The sequence below is a fragment of the Hyaena hyaena genome, unplaced genomic scaffold (assembly GCF_003009895.1).
Source record: "Hyaena hyaena isolate Hyena2069 unplaced genomic scaffold, ASM300989v1 scaffold_506, whole genome shotgun sequence".
NCBI lineage: Eukaryota > Metazoa > Chordata > Mammalia > Carnivora > Hyaenidae > Hyaena > Hyaena hyaena.
Genome location: NW_024081138.1, coordinates 373,139 through 389,719, shown reverse-complemented (window position 1 = coordinate 389,719; position 16,581 = coordinate 373,139). Strand labels below are relative to the sequence as shown.

Genomic DNA, 16,581 nt, shown 5'->3' with positions numbered 1-16,581 from the left:
TTCTAGAGCTGGTCCTACCTTTACTATCTGTAAAGAGTAGAGGTTTAGTATTGATTTAATCTGAAACAATTCCCTCTTTTAACCATATTTCTCAATTAATAATGCATACTGAAAATAAAAGGGACACACACAATTCTGATTTGTCTAAGTGTCTGATCATAAACCAGGGTTTGCAATCCTTAGGAGTACGTCAGGATCACCTGGAGAGACTGCTAAAATACAGATGGACAGGCCTCACCTCCAACATTCCTGATTCAGCAGCTCTGGGGTGGGGTCCAAAATAGTGCATTTCTAGCAATCTCCCAGGTGATGCTGATGCTTCCAGGCTCACACTTCAAGAACCATTGCCCTAGACATTAAACAAGCTTATTAACTTACAGAATTGTTATTCTGTTTAATAAATGACTTCAATCTTTCCCCAAATGAACCATTTTACATACAACAGTAGCTTCAGTCTGGGGATTGGAAGGGGAGAGTCAATCCTAGCAATTTGGAAAGGATATTAATTCAATCAAAACCAAGATTATTCCTATAACTTGCTATCCAGTGGTTAGGTAACTGCTGGGGTTACAAAGACTCTGAGGAAAACACACCTTTGACCATCAGAAAATGGCCTGTGTCTCCTGTGAATCATCTGGTCTTGAAAAGCAACTATCTACTATAAACTTGTGCAAAGGCATTTAGTATTTGAATATAAATTTCTTTTAGAAACAACCGTAAACCAATTATGCATTATATATGTTCCAGAAAAGGTATGTATCAAGTTTCTGTGAGTCCAGTCTAGACTTCCCATGGACTTACATTTTCATTTTAGAAATCCTTCATCTGGGACAGATCTACAACTGGCAGCACACTGGATTTTGGTTTTCAAGTGCTCTAGAGCTCTGTCAAATAGTTAATCATCCAGAAACACTAAAAGGCATTAAAATGACTATAACAATTGAATAAAAAGAAGTGGTTTTTTTACAATAACAAAATCCTCCTCTACTATTTTATGATCATGAAAATGCATACCTGTTACTGACAAAGTGATGGACAAGTCAGAAGTATGAGAGGACAAACTACTTCATTTTTATGACATCAGAGTACCTTTCATAAATGGTAACACAGTGGTTTGTTAAGAGCTATAACTGTTGAATGCAGTCACGACAGATTCAAATTTTAGTGGCCCTCTAAAACAAAAGATGCAACACCTGCCAGCACTTAGATGGCAGGATTCTGAGTTTCTTACTCAGTTTTTTAAAAAATTCTACTGCTTCTATAAATACCTGCAGTGAAAAGGAGTTGTCATCAAGGTATTCATTAGTTATCAATTCTTTCCATTTGCCACTGTGACAAATATGTTCTCGGCAACAGCTTTAATAAAGACCATTAGTAAAGGAAACAAAAGAAAAATGCACAGATGTACTTACCTTTTAAAAGCTTACCATCAATTAAAAGTAAAATATTTTCCATTTATGGCTGCTTTTGTATAATAGGATCTGTTGGTTTTTTTTTTAAACTAACTGCATCAGTCCTAAAATGTATATGGAAACACAACAAGATCCCAAATAGCCAAAGCTATCTTGAGAAAAAGAGCAAAGGTCACACTCCTTGGTGCCATATATTACAAAGCTATAGTAATCAAAGTAGTATAGTACTGGCATAAAAACAGATACATAGATCAACAGAACAGAATAGAGAACGCAGAAATAAACCCAAACATATATGGTCAATTAATTTAACACAAAGGAGGCAAGAACATACAACGGGGAAGGGCAATCTCTTCAATAACTGGTTGGGAAAACCGGACAATCACGTACGCAAGAAAGAAACTGGACCACGATCTTAACCCATGCACAAAAAATCAGCTCAAAATGGATTAAGGACTTGAATGTAAAATCAGAAACCATGTAATTCCTAGAAGAAAACAAGGGTGGTAAGCACCTGGGCATCCATCTTGGTGCTGTTTGTCTGTTTGTTTGTTTATCTGACTCCAAAGGCAAAAGGAACAAGAGCAAAAATGGTACTACATCAAACTAAAAAGCTTCTGCACAGCGAGGAAACCTTCAACAAAATAAAAAAGCAACCTATTGAATGAGAAAAAATATTTGCAAATCATATATCTGAGGAGTTAATATTGAAAACATAAAGAACTCATACAGTAACAAATAAACACCAAACAATCCAAATTAAAAAATGGGCAGAGCATCTAGACAGACATTTTTCCAAAGACATCCAGATGGCCAATACGCACATGAAAAGATGCTAAACATCACTAATCATCAGGGAAATGCAAATCAAAGCCACAGTGAGATATCTCACACCTATAAGAATGGCCATTATCAAAAGGACAGGAAATAACAAGTGTTGGTGAGGATGTGAAGAAAGGGAACCCTTGTATACGGCTGGTGGGAATGTAAATTGGTATAGCCACTATGGAAAACAGTATGAAGGCTCCTCACAAAATGAAAAAGAGAACTACCACATGACTCAGCAATTCCATTTCTGGATACTTATCATAAGAGAACAAAAAGCCTAATCTAAAAAGATATATGCACCTCTATCTTCACTGCAGCATTATTTACAACAGCCAAGATACGGAAATAACCTAAATGCCCATCAGTGGATGAATGGACAAAGATGCGGTATACATACACAATGGAATACCACTCAGCCATGGAAGCAAATGAAATCTTGTCATTTACAACCGCAAGGATAGACTTTGATGGTATTATGCTATGTGAAATAAGTCAGACAGGGGAAGACAAATACTGTATGGTTTCACTTAAGTGTGGAAACAAAAAAAAATAAAGGAACACACAGGACAAAATCAAACTCATATATACAGAGAATGGATTGGTGGAGAGGGGAGATATAGAGGGAAGGAAAGTGGAGGGGTGGGCAAAATTGGTGAAGGGGACCAAGAGACACAAATTTCCAGGTATAAAACCTGGAGTGACGATGTAATATACATACAGCAGGGTGACTACAGTCAATAATATTGTATAGCAAAACTGAAAGTTTCTAAGAAAGTAAATCTTAATGGTTCTCATCACAAGAGAAAAATTGGGTTAACTCTGCATGGTGACAGGCGGTAACTAGATCTATTGTGGTCATCGTTTTGCAATGTATATAAATGTCGAATCATTATGCTGTACACCTGCAACTAATATATGTCAATTATACTTAAAACAAAACCATGGGCCTCAAATTCGTGGTTACTTCATAATATAAAAGAGAAAAAAGAATGCTCAACCATATCTATTACTTGGGTTACGTACATTTCTCACATATATAATCATAACAATATGCAATCATAACAGGAGTTGGTCAAAAGAACTTCCTATCAGATCTAGTTTGAAGCCCACAATATTAAAATGCATCGCTGTCAATCTTCATTACAATGAAAGTTCTGGACTGGATAAGGTCTAAATCTTGCATTTTGTACTGACTGCATCATTGCTTTGGATATCATTAGACCTCAACCATGGTAAAACATCACATACTGATGCTTTTACAAATGGTCAGCCTTGACAAATGGTGCCATATTATATTCACTGACTAAATAATGTGAAAATTTTAAAGCTCATCGCCCTAAAAAGTGTTCTGAATAATTGATGGTTTTCCATTTTTAAATTATTGACAGCTATCACTTCTGTTCACCAGAGGTGGGGTTTGTTTCCATCGAATCACCCTCCCCTCACACACAGAGCCCACATCTGCATTCAGGTACTACCCCTGTCGGCTCTGGAGTGGGTTTTACTTTTCATTTGCCGTAGGACACATTTCGTGACGGCCACTATGATAATGGTGGAAGAAGGTAGTTAGGGAATAAGACAATGAGTTCAACATTTTAACATTTACTACAGAAAAAGTACTAAGCTTCTTGCTCTGCCTATCTGCATTCCTAAGAAATATCTATGCAAATATCATATGTCCTCTTTACCCAAGACCTCAAGGACAATATGAATGACTCAGCTCTGAAATCCTAACATGGGGACTCTGACCGGCACAAAACACATTCAGACTCTTAAGAAACTAGTTTTGCACTATGGCATAATCAATCCAAACCATTTGTATAAAATTAGGTTTCAAAAAACTCTCAAAATGCAACTGTAATTAAAATGTGTCTGTAATACATACTGGTTCTACTACTAAAAATCAAACAAGGTGTGACAAGTTGTTACTTCAAAAGAGGTGAAAAAGCACTCTGTGTTTATAAGTGCTAAATGGCTTGACACACGTGCTTTCTAGTGTGTTTAGTATCTACAGATTTTTAGAAGTTTTACTTTGGGCCCATCTGCACTTATCCGGGTACTAAATAGACAGGACATTCTAATTAGATGTTTTTTGTAAATGCAGTGTTTATTACAAAGTTGGTGTTTGATTAATCTTTTTTTTAATGTTTATTCGTTTTTGAGAAATATAGAGCATTAGCAGAGGAGGGGCACAGAGGGAGGGAGACACAGAATCTGAAACAGGCTCCAGGCTCTGAGCTGTCAGCACAGAGCCCAACGCAGGGCTTGAACCCACGAATCGTGAGATCATCACCTGACCTGAAGTCAGACGCTTAACAGACTGAGCCAGCCAGGCGCCCCTGATTAATTTTATACATTTAGAATAATATAGAAATTTTTTAAATAGGTACTATTACTCCCTGTATGTTAGTATGAGCTGGCGCAATTCAGATGATGTCAAATTCCCTGCACCATCCTTTACACTAGAAGGTCACCAAGCTAGCCTGCTGGCTAAACCCAGCCTGCTATCTCTTTTTGTACCGTCTGGGTTTTATATTTTTAAATAATTGAAAAAAAAAAAACACACACACAAGAACATTCATGACATGTGAAAATATAGTTAAAATTAATAGTTAATAAAGTCAATAAAGTCAAAATTGCAGTGTCCATAAACAAAGTGACCTCCATTCTGTAATGAGTTACCTACTGCTCTCGCAATACAAGGACAGGGCTGAGTAGCTGTCACACAGAGAACTACTGAGGCCTTACTTTAGGCTCGCAAACCTAAGCTGTTTACTATCTAGTCCTTTACAGAAAAAAAAAAAAATCTGCCAAACACTGTTCTATACCATCTGTCAAATGCAGGGCATGACCTTGAAGTTCTCTTTATGGGATCCAGATGTATGTTGCAACTCATCACACAGCTTCGGCAAGAGTCCTGATGTCATCACTGTCTGTGTGTTCAGTACCTAACAGGTAGGAGCTGAATGAATAAGCATAACATATTCATATAGTATGCGGAGTGGTTTATAAATGTTAACAGCCTTTACATTTCATGCCTGCTTAAGAGTATGAAGGTCATGAAGGGGTAATAACATCGAGATACAGAATAAGCATAAAATCGCAATGTATATATTTTTACCAAAAAAAGAGAATTCTTTCTACATACTTATTTACCTAAACATGTATTTTCCCTCACTTTAAGGGCATTAAATATTAAGTAATTCTCTTGCATAAAAGAACCCTTACGAATTCATGCTAATCTTGGGTGTTCAACAATGCACTTTGCCTCAAGAATATTAAAACCTAGACCTCGTAGTTATCTTAACAGTTACATAATACAAAACAATACCTTAGAAGATTATTAACTATATAGGTTATACTGTATTTCAAAAAATAAGACTACAACAAATATTCTTTACCTCACCTGAGAATTCACTAATTTCAACTAACACACAAAAATGTTTATATAAAAGAATTCAAATATTACTTGGGGTTTAGAGCTAAGGCACCATTAGCTTAGGTGACTTTTATTTTAATTCTTTTTGGTGGAGTAAATTGGCTGGGTTTGTCTTCTTTATCACATTATAAACCTGAAAATAAGATATACAAGTTAAGCTCCTAATTTCATATAAAAAGGAAACTTGCTAAGGTATTAAAATTGATTTTCTTGGGGGGCACCTGGGTGGTTCAGTCGGTTAAGTGCCTGACTCTTGGTTTTGGCTCAGGTCATCATCTCACTGTTCATGAGTTTAAGTCCCACATCTGGCTCTGTGCTGACAGTGCGGAGCCCGCTTGGTTCTCTCTCTCCCTCTCTCTCTGCCCTTCCCCTGCTCTTGTTTGCTCTCTCCTTATCTCTCAAAATAAACAAATTAAAAAAAATAAAAATAAATAAAATTGATTTTTTTTTCATTTATATTACCTTAAAGACAAAATGAGTAATAAAGACTATGCCACCCAGCTTAAAATGTGCCAACCTGGGACAGAGCCTTAGTAAACACAAAGCACACAAGGATAAGCCAGCTTGATGCTGGGCCCTTGGTTATCCCAACACCTGATTATACACCAATTTGTATCCTCTTCTTTTCAATCATTACTTGAATATTGGATAGAGCTGCATTAACAGAATGTTCCTTTAACGTAATAACCAAACATATTCTCAGAATGAACATACTAAAAGCTATTTTTTTGTCAAAATCATTTGCCCGTTTTAGTGTTAAGTATACCAAGGTTAGGGAAGCCTCCAGTGAGTCAGTTACTTAGATTTCGGAACCTATTTTCCCCTGGAAACAATGTTCTACCTAGTGGTTACGTTTCCAAGAGAATCAGTAAATGCCTATTGAATATATCTGTAATATTAATAGTACTTAACTAGGTCTCTTTCTGTGTTTCTATGGAAAACTCTCAAGAGTTCTAATTTATGAATAGCAGAACCGAACCACATCTTCCCACAAACTCCTCTCCCCAACATACACCTTTGGTTAAGACTGGAAACTCTTCTGTAGGTCTTCTGTAGATGTAGAGCACAGAATGCGGGTGGGGAAGCCACTGGAAGGACAGCATTCCCAGGGCCCTTTGCTTCCTTTCACCATCATTTTGGCCTTACCACAGAAAGCTCAGATGAATGGTGGAAATGAGCATTCACCTTATCTCTTATCTTCATAAATAACTCTTTTACCATAAAATATTACCAAATGCTGAGAACATTTCTTAGAGGTCCTATTCAAGAGACAAAACACTTAAAATATTTCTTGACGGTGTTTCTTGTCAGATATTTGAACAGTATTGAGCGAATCAACATTACTGAACTAATGACTGACTGACTGGCTAAAGAAACAGGTCACATAATTAACAACAGATTTACAGAGATAGAAGAGTTAACTAGATAGGGCCAAACTGTCAATGAGAACTTCAATTTGTTTCTCAGCTGATGTAATCTTTTAGAGAAATTTGCATATCTGATGTAAAAATAAAGTAGTAGAAAATATCTGAATTTGAAATCCCTCTTATTAATCCCTTAAGTAACCAAGTCCTATTAAGTTTCATTAAAATTTTACATCTCCTAAGAGTTGTTAACATGAAGAAAATGTGGAACGTAAAGACATGTAGTGCTTACACCTGTAAGATGAGCCAGGCTTTGGAGTTAGACCTGTTTTCAAATCCTGAGTCTGCCACCTCTCGGTACTACGACCTTGATCAAATAACTAAAGCTCTCTGAGCCCTAATCTCTTCATACCTAAAATGTGAGTAATAATTCTTTATAGGTTCATTGTGACGATTAAACAGGACACATATGCTGTTTATTTTCAATATTTAGTACAGTCTATGGCACATAGGTGCTATTCAAAAGATGCTAGTATCATTATTGCTATTATAAAATGCATTTCAAAACTAGGAGTTACAATCTCAGATAATCACCATCATCTTCCACAAAATCCAGCTTCAGTCAGTTATGAGGTTAATTTTAGCCTTCTCGATATTCAGCCTCTATCTACTAGAAAGAGAGATTTCATTTCTTCAAGTCACTAGTTTCATCTTTGCAATAGGGGAGATGTAAAAATAAAATATGTATCTAGAAATGAGAACATTTTGCCCCCTTACAAGTTGCTATTAATTAGTAGAAAAAAGTTAAGTCTTACTCAAATAGATTATTTTGTCTCTTAAGAAATATCTGGTGCAAGAAAGACTATGGCCCTCAATCAGCCATTTTTATACTTGGTCAAACTTATGTATGTATGGTATGTTCAATACATGTTTCATGAAATGGAAGGTAAAATGCCTGTTACTCCTTATTAGAAGCTTTGAGCAACAAAATGTAGGTTTCTTCCAACCCACCATTAAATATTGGAGAATACTGATGTGTCCCACAGGGGACAGTCAATACCCTGGCCCACGGACCAGTAAGTGACTCACTTCTGGGTGTATCTAAAGAGTAAAGGCTAACTAAGGGGCAATCCAGGCCTAGGACCAGTTCTCTGGTTCAGTTACCAAGGGATTGCCTGCTGGCCAAGGACATCACAGCTGGCTTGGGAGATTTCCAAAATAAAGGACTTGGGGGAAGTAGAAGAGGAAAAGCCCTGAGCAGGATAATATGTGAAAAGAACCTTAGGAGATGGCCTACAGAGAACATTGTAAGTTTGAAGGTATGTCCTAAGTACTCCAAAACGGTCATCCCTTACAAAACACTAGCACATTCCAGGAGATAGAACAGGTGTCCATATCAAAGAAATGGCCTTTTTCTGTTTCTCAAAAGGACCAATGGCTAATGCCCATGTCCTGACCCTCTTAGTGAACTTGACATTCGTGCTCCCTATCAGAACTCCCTCCAAAAGGTAGATAGATATTTCGCTGAAAGACTCCCATGGTTGCAAAGATGATTTTATCATGAAAATCATCTGAACTTGTTCTGAACTTCTCAAAGTGTCCCTATAAACAGAAACAGAGAGAACAAAGTAGGGCTGTAAAGAACAGACACATCAGACAAATATCAAACATATATTGGAAAAAGAGGAAAGTCTTCATTTTATCATGATTCTATGTATCCAATATAAGTATGCGACCAATATTTATAAGAGCAATAGATCTCTAAATCAAAATTCTACTTTGCTAAAAATAAACTTTCTATTAACCACATCCCACGTAAGAGGGAATGCAGTAGCAGAAAGATATATGTAAATTGTTCCCTGTGATTTAGTGTGTGAAGTGTGATAAACGGACAGAATGGCAGTCGAGATAGAAGTAAAACGGTTTAAAGATTAGGAAACGCTTTCAAGATGCTGTAAGAGTTTTGAAGAAAATTTCTGAAAGACAAGCAGGAATTCTACATGTTAACAGTAGAATTTGATGGTATGGGATATGTATTTTTAAATAGTTTATACCGCATCTACTTCTATGTTTAACATAACTGTGGGACACAGGACTAACCATTTGGCTTTGCCGTGTATTTACTGTATATGGTGCATTCTACCTCCTCCCCCATCCCCACCCCCACACCATAGTGATATCTAAGAACAGTTCAGATACCGGTTGTCACTTATGGGTGTCATCAGATCTAATCAGATAAATTGATCCTTATGCAGGTGCCTTGGTGACTACATTGAACTGAGCTTGTGTGGACAGGGTAACCACCCGCACCCCCTACACATAAATAGAAAACGCCTCTATCTTTGGGGATTGCAGTATTTAGGAACTCCTACATTCAGGGCCATCCTGTCTCTTGTGGTGGTGTTCATTTCTTCATTCTAGCAATGCTTGTTATCAGCAGCCTGCACGATACTTTTCTGATTCTTTCTGGTCTCTTCTTTGGTTGCTTCTCCCACATGTCTCAGTTTTCAAGAAAAAAGGCTAACCTGGCTACTCAGAGCCTTTTTTTCCTTTTCAGCCCCAAACGGACCAATTAGAGCACAATGGACATAATCTTTGGATCTGACCATTCTTCAGTCATTGCATAGAACTTAGAATATTCCTTAAGAGCCAAAGAGATGCGTGTTCCCCCCCCCCCCTGGTTTCTACCAGATGCTGACAAAAAGTAAAGATTACTTCTAGTCAGACCCAGTCTCACTATGGTAGTAGAGAAGACTCTAGAATGTCACTGAAAAGGTGCCAGGCAGCATGTGCAAATGATACCCACACAGAATAGAGGCTGGCCTTATCCACATTTTCTGTCAATGGTATTAGCCTTTTATTTTTGCCATAGGCTCCTGAGAATTGCATTTATATGTACCGCACATTTATATGAACTCTGGCTCAGCAGTTCTCAAATGTTTTGGTCTCAGAACTCCTTCACTCTTAAAAATTACTGAGGACGCTGAAGAGCTTTTGTTGTTGTGTGGGTTATAACTGCCAATGTTTACTGTATTAGAAGTTAAAACTGAGAAAATGTTAAATGTTCATTCACTTAAAATAATAAAACCATTACATGATAACATAAGGCACATATTTTTATGAAAATAACTTTATTTTCCAAAACAAAAAAACACTGAGCAGAGCGACATTTATGTTTGTGCAAATCTCTTTAGTGTCTGTTTAATATAAGACAGCTGAATTTCATGGGTGATTTCTGCATGCAATCTGTTGCAATGTTTTGACTGAAGTATGTGAGGAAAATCTGGCCTGACACAGATAAGAAGTTGAGAAATGCAAGAGTTAACTGAATCTTCTTTGATAGCACACCAAAACTCCACGAGCAGAGCTCCTTGTTAGTTACAACGTGGGATCAGAAACCCTACCAGTAAACTTAACTTTCTATACCCTCATATATGAAAATCTAGCCTGCACTTTTTTTTTAATGGCTCTATTACTCATGTATGACGTTGATAACCATTTGCTCCAAAATGCAAAAAGTGATCCTGAAAATTCAGGAACACCTGACAACATTCATTGCTAGTAATAAAAAGAATGGTCAGATGGGAGTGTTGTGGGGACCTATTGGCACTCACAGATGCAGAAGCTGGAAGTGAGGATGGTCCCTGGCAGCTTCAATACTGCAGGGGACAATTAGAATAGAGTTTTATTATAGAAGCAGTTCTAAGAATTAAATGGACTTTTTTATGACAGAGGTCACGGCACTTAAATTTTCTGTTTGTGAGAAACAGCTGACATCATGCGAAAGCACTCGAAAAACTGTGAAAGTCTAGAAAAACTGAAGTTAGAACCCAGTACTTTCAAAAGGGAAAAAAGGGATAAGAGAGAAGATGAAAAGATTAAGGCACCTTTACTCCCATAACTCTTCTCCTAAATCAGAATTATTAAACATTCTTTGTGTTACCCTGGATTTGCCCCAGCTTCTGTTAAATAAGATCATCTTTGACTCATAGTCTTTTCAAACTAAATGCTAAGTCCCCTCATCTGCTGAAGTGCCCAAAAGGCAATTTCATTTTATTTAATTATCAGAGAAAATAAAAGCAAAGTGCACTGGATCGCTGTTTAAGAGGGGGTGGGGTAGGTACAAATAGAATTATGCAAATCAAAAATCAGTAGGTTGATCATTCTAACTATGCAAATCTACAATCAGGAGGTTGATCATTACTTCTCACTTATAGACAATAATTAAAAAGGACAGAAAAGTGAAGACTAACCAAATCAGTCAGTATGTACTGAAATAGACAGCCACAACTCACCAAGAGCTACAGTATCCTGGGAACATAAATAGGCTCATGTTTTTCTTGGATTTAGAGTTGTACTTTATGGTTTACAAAGTACGTGAATGCACATTACCTCTCCCGCGCTAGGCAGCAACCTCTAAGTCAAGTAGAGATTGTCTACATTTTGCAGAGGAAACTAGCCTTCCAGGAATTTAATTTGCCCCAAATGACAAGACCTCCCTATGAGCACATCTTGTGGCTTCTAGCATCACTGCTTTAGCAGTTATGTTTTGGCAGTTTTACTTATTGGGTGGTGGGGAGATGGGAGAAAGCAGCAGAATCCCTTTTACAAATGAACTTTTTTGGGGGGCACCTGGGTGGCTCAGTAGGTTAAGCATCGGACTTCGGCTCAGTTCATGATCTCACAGTTCGTGGGTTTGAGCCCCGCGTCGGGCTCTGTGCTGACAGCCAGCTCAGAGCCCGGAGCCTGCTTCAGATTCTGTGTCTCCCTTTCTCTCTGACCTTCTCCTGCTCACTCTGTCTCTCTCTCTCTTTCTCTCTCTCTCTCAGAAATAAATAAAACATTTAAAAAATTTTTAAAAAAAGAACTTTCAATTGGACCTGAACTACCAAACATATAAACATACGAAACAATGAATCTTAATGTGCTTTAGCTATAAAGGAACAAGTACTGATAACAATGCCTTTGTGTTCTCACAAGCAAAAATATGAGCAAATATGTGTGGGAAGGATTTTCTTTTATTTTGAAGACCAAAGCCTTCATAACCAATGAGAATCTTTCTTATCAATATCACATTAATCAAAAAGTTCAAAGACATGTACAAAGGTAGCAGAACAAGTTTTCATTCAAGGCCTGCACGAGAATAATCCTGTAACAAAAGATAACCTTTCAAACAATTTGTTAAAATTTGGGAAAACATATTTTTGAGTAGCTGTATTTTTAAGTTCTAACTTAAAAATAATTTTAAATGTACCAAAAAACGTAATCCAACATTTCACTTTTGAACACTGAAGCATCCTAGGGCTCCCCAAAAAGCAGTGTGAAAACCACTGCCTAATGGTTTGCTGTCATATATTCACTGCTTGCTCTCTGCCTACTTCACTTAAGATAAAAAACTGTTTTTTAATAAAAAATGTATGTGTAAGAAACCTGATTAACCAAGGCAGACTATAGCTACCCAATCAGTCAAAGCACTTATATTCTATTGACAATTTTAATTACAAAAATGAGGTTCATACAGTTCCATCTAATAGTCCCCATTTTATTTTCAGTCTTTTCACTTAAAAACCCATCAAAAGTTGTCAAAATATATGTGATTATAAACAAAGCAGGAAAATGCAGTAAAGATCTAAGACGAGAACTACCTAAACACATGAAGAATTTTTAAATGTTAAATCTTCTAACTTATAGGAGTTTTATTCACTTCAGTAGTGCTAGCTGCTCAATACTCAAAGAACATTGTAATATGCCCCCTTTCACTCATCAAAAAATGAGTGGACTTGACAGTTACCTACCTTAATGCCGTTTGCTACTTCACTTTAAAATTTATCTAGGCGTCACTGGAATTTCTTCAAGTAAAATGTATTACACTTCAAAACTCATTAACTTTCCCAAAGTAAGTATAAGTAGAAGCAATTCCTCTTTTAGTAAAAGCTTTATTGAATTATTTCATTGATAACAGAGCAAGTTAGACCTTATAGTTATAGATGTGAGGATAGTTTTTTTGTTTGTTTGTTCATATGTTTTCCTATCTGGGAAATATATTGTTTTTACTGACCTAAGATACCAAATTAGGTATTCAATACGTTAAGAAGTCTATTTTCAAAGACACTGAATCAGAACTGTAAAGGCACTTCTGATAATAAATGTTGACTCTCATACAATATGTAACTCAATTTTCAGACACTGGGTTAAACCAAGTTATTCCATTTGAGGAATCCAGTGCTTTTGAAGTTCCCCCCAAATCCAACACATTGCAACAAATTAAGCTACTTTAAAGAAAAAGCTTCATGCCACATAAAAGGTGACTCTTTCCCCATCATTAATGAGGATTATAACTGCAAAGAGTAATACACACTGGAGCTTCATTCCTCATTATGAACTGCACTGAACTAAAATTCAGTATGCTATGACTCACTTGGTCATTACTGAACACATCATTAAGTGGAAAACACAAGATAAATTTTTTAAAAATCACATTTTGAGAGTTACAGATGAATTTTAAAGTCATATACGTTCTATCAAAAGAGAATCATCTCTTTATTAGAAATAAACTCTTACATGCTATTTTTAGAGTGACAAAGAATTTAAAATGCTAAGCACTTGATATCTTTTAAGAGCACTTAAGAATAGCACTCTTTAAAAGCTACAAATGTTGCCAAGTCATGTCATAACTGGCTCAAACAATCCCATTTCCATCTAAAGTTATTTCATGCTACTGCATGAATCAATATTAAATACCTTGGAGTTACTAAAAACTGGAATATTGGCAGAGGTACAAATATGAAAATGGTGAATACCCACTTTCCTTATAACTCTTTCTTTTAATAATGACTAGAAATGAGGATGTTCTTTCTAGGTAAATAGTAATAGTTTCTTAAAAGCTAAGTGAAGGAAATAAAGAATGCTAGCAAAGTGTGATGGATTCATAACCATGGTTCTCTTAAAAGAAAAACTAGATTCTGAAGCCTAATATCACCTCCAAACATTTTATTGGCCTACCAAATTGCCAGAGCCATTAAAAAAAAAAGTCAAAGTCAATACAGTTCTTTTGTTCCTTATTCAGTTAAAAAAAAAAAAAAAACCTAGCTGTTCTTTTAACCAGGCGTGAGCTTAAGTAAATGTGTCTCAAACAACAAATTGTTTTGTGTTAAAAACATAACTTACCACTTCTGAAGTTAGCAAATAATAATAATTTTTTAAAGCTAGGTTCTGATGACATCTGACCCTGAAGTGAAAGAGTTAACATTCAACTAAGCTGATCTGCACTTCTGATCCATTACATTTCTCACAAGCAGCCCTACAATGAGTTGAGCAAGTATCAACTGTAATTCGATCCCAGAGTTTATGGAAAAAAAAATAACTGCACATACTCAACATGCACATTTAATAAAAATCTGTTTCAAGAGAAAAATATCCAATAAACACAATTTAAGGCATATTTAACTGTTCGATTAACTTCAAATCTGCAATCTCTTTGATTTCTTCATGATCTCAAATAAAATAGTGGGGGGGGGGGTGAGAGAAGCAGCCCTACTGCAGGGAAAAGAGGCTTGAAAAACAACTTTGATTGGCACTTGGCCTGACCCACAGAGAAGGAAAAACAGTTTTTGGACAAAGAGCGCAAATATTTGAGCTTGCTTACTTACATGCTTTCTTTCTATTTTTAATATATAAATAACAATCCCAATTGAACTGTATTTAGAGAAATTGACTAAAAACGGTGCCGTATTCCTCTGAGTCTTTCAGTCCCGATGCATTTGCACAGCTCAGCAATTTTAATTCATTTGTACTGGACAAACAGAAGCACCTCAACTAATGTTTCCACTTGATGAAATGCAAAAATAGAGTTTGGAGAAAAATAAACTGATTATAATACTACCCAGCGGAGGCTGTTAAAGTCCGATTAAAAGCTTTTCTCGGTCTAAAGCGACATCTTTTCACTCCCCTCCCCCACCCCTCAACGGAGTGATTAAGCCAAGTAAGCTAAACAATTCTGGAGTAAACTTTCTATCAGTCACTCTGGGGAGCAATAAGCTGATTGTACTTCTGATTTTTTTGGACTTACAGGGGGCGTGGGGGGGGGGCTGCTAAGGAGTGATAACCTACGTCCACCTCCGTCTCCTCCTCCCCCAACCCCGGAGGAACTGTAAGGTCGAACAGCATTTCCCATGGGCATAAAGTTCAAGCTGCTTTACCGGTTCCTTTCAACACTGAACTATAGACACAAGACTACCGTCAAAAGAATGTAAAACGGGGGATGTTAAGGGAGAACGCGCAAGGAAGGCAAAAGCGACCGAATAAACAAAAACAACCCCCGCCAAGAGTTAGCCACAGCAAAGACGGAGCCAGGTTCCTGAAGCCCAGCTCAGGCCGTTCAGATTTCACACCGACTTCCATCAACAGCACCGGGAAGAGGATCGAACCGCTCCCTCTCTTCCTCCCTCCGCCCGAGGAGCAGGCCGGAGGTGGCAAGGCAGGGAGGTGAGCCGAAAAACAGGCTACTGGCAGCAAAAAGAAAATCGGAGGGAAAAAAAAATCCCCAACCCCTCGGGACGAGCATCTGTCCCGGCGGAGATAAAAAGCAGCAGTGCAAACCTCCACCCTCAACCCACGCCCCCTTCTTCGGTCTCGGCGTGGGGAAGGTGCCCCGGGATCCCTCTGAGCCTCGCCCCAACAGTGCGCCCCCGGGCCGAGCAGCCCGAGCCCGGTCGGCAGGAAGCGCCCCTCTCGGGCTGGACCCCAGGCCGAGCCCGTACCTTCCGCAGCACTTTCCGGCAGTTGGTACAGAGCAGGTAGTTGGCGGCGGCCGACGGGCTGCTGCCGCCCCGGTTCATCTTGGCTGCGGGCGCCGAGGGCGAAGACGGACGGCGGGCCCGGGGCTGGGTATCACTGTGGCCGCCGCGCCGCTGCGGGGCCGCGGCCGAACCGTCCCCCTGCCGCCGGCCGCGCTTCAGCCTCCGCCTCCCCCGGGCGGGGATGTCGGGATGGCAGGCGACGGCCCGAGAGTGAACGGCGCTGACCGAGGCGACCACCGCGGCGGCTGCCGAAGCGCCGGCGGAGACGGCGGCAGCTGCTCCTCACCGGCCCGTTGTTCCTCCCGCCCCCATCCTCCAGACCCCCGCCCCCGCCAGGCTAGGACTAGCAGCCGCCACCGCCGCCGCCTCCGCCGCCGCCGCCGCAGCGCCTCAGTGCGGCCCCGCCCCCGCCTCCCCACCACCTTCACCACCTCCACGTTCGGGGACCGCCCCCTCCCGCCAATCGGACAGCCCCGGCCACGCCCCTGGGCCTCTAGCCCGCAGCCAATGAGCAACTAGAGCCCGGTTGGGAGCTGCGCCGGCCAATCACAGACGCTGAGGACGCCTTGAATCTCCGGGCAAGTTAAGTTTATCTCCGAGGCTTGGAACTGGAGAGAGATGGCGGGTTAGTTAGAGAGTGGGGTGGGAGGGAATAGTTTGTGGTGGCCCACCAATAGGTGGAAGGGGGTGTGTCGGATGCAAATTATCCCTGGAAACCCAGCCCCTCCCCGAAGACTGGC

At 39.0% G+C, this 16,581-nt stretch overlaps 1 protein-coding gene across 2 annotated transcripts in view; it reads right to left on the bottom strand.

Moving 5' to 3' along the window:
* SESN3 (sestrin 3) overlaps positions 1-16,121 on the bottom strand; it is a 73,210-nt gene extending 57,089 nt beyond the window's left edge. For both annotated transcript variants that reach the window (XR_005532236.1, XM_039254994.1), the window contains exon 1: positions 15,803-16,121. Coding sequence is in view for 1 of the 2 variants with exons in the window: in XM_039254994.1 (XP_039110925.1) it covers positions 15,803-15,880 (78 nt within the window). In the remaining variant the exon portion in view is untranslated. The remainder of the gene's footprint in view (positions 1-15,802) is intronic.
* Positions 16,122-16,581: the final 460 nt, after the last annotated feature.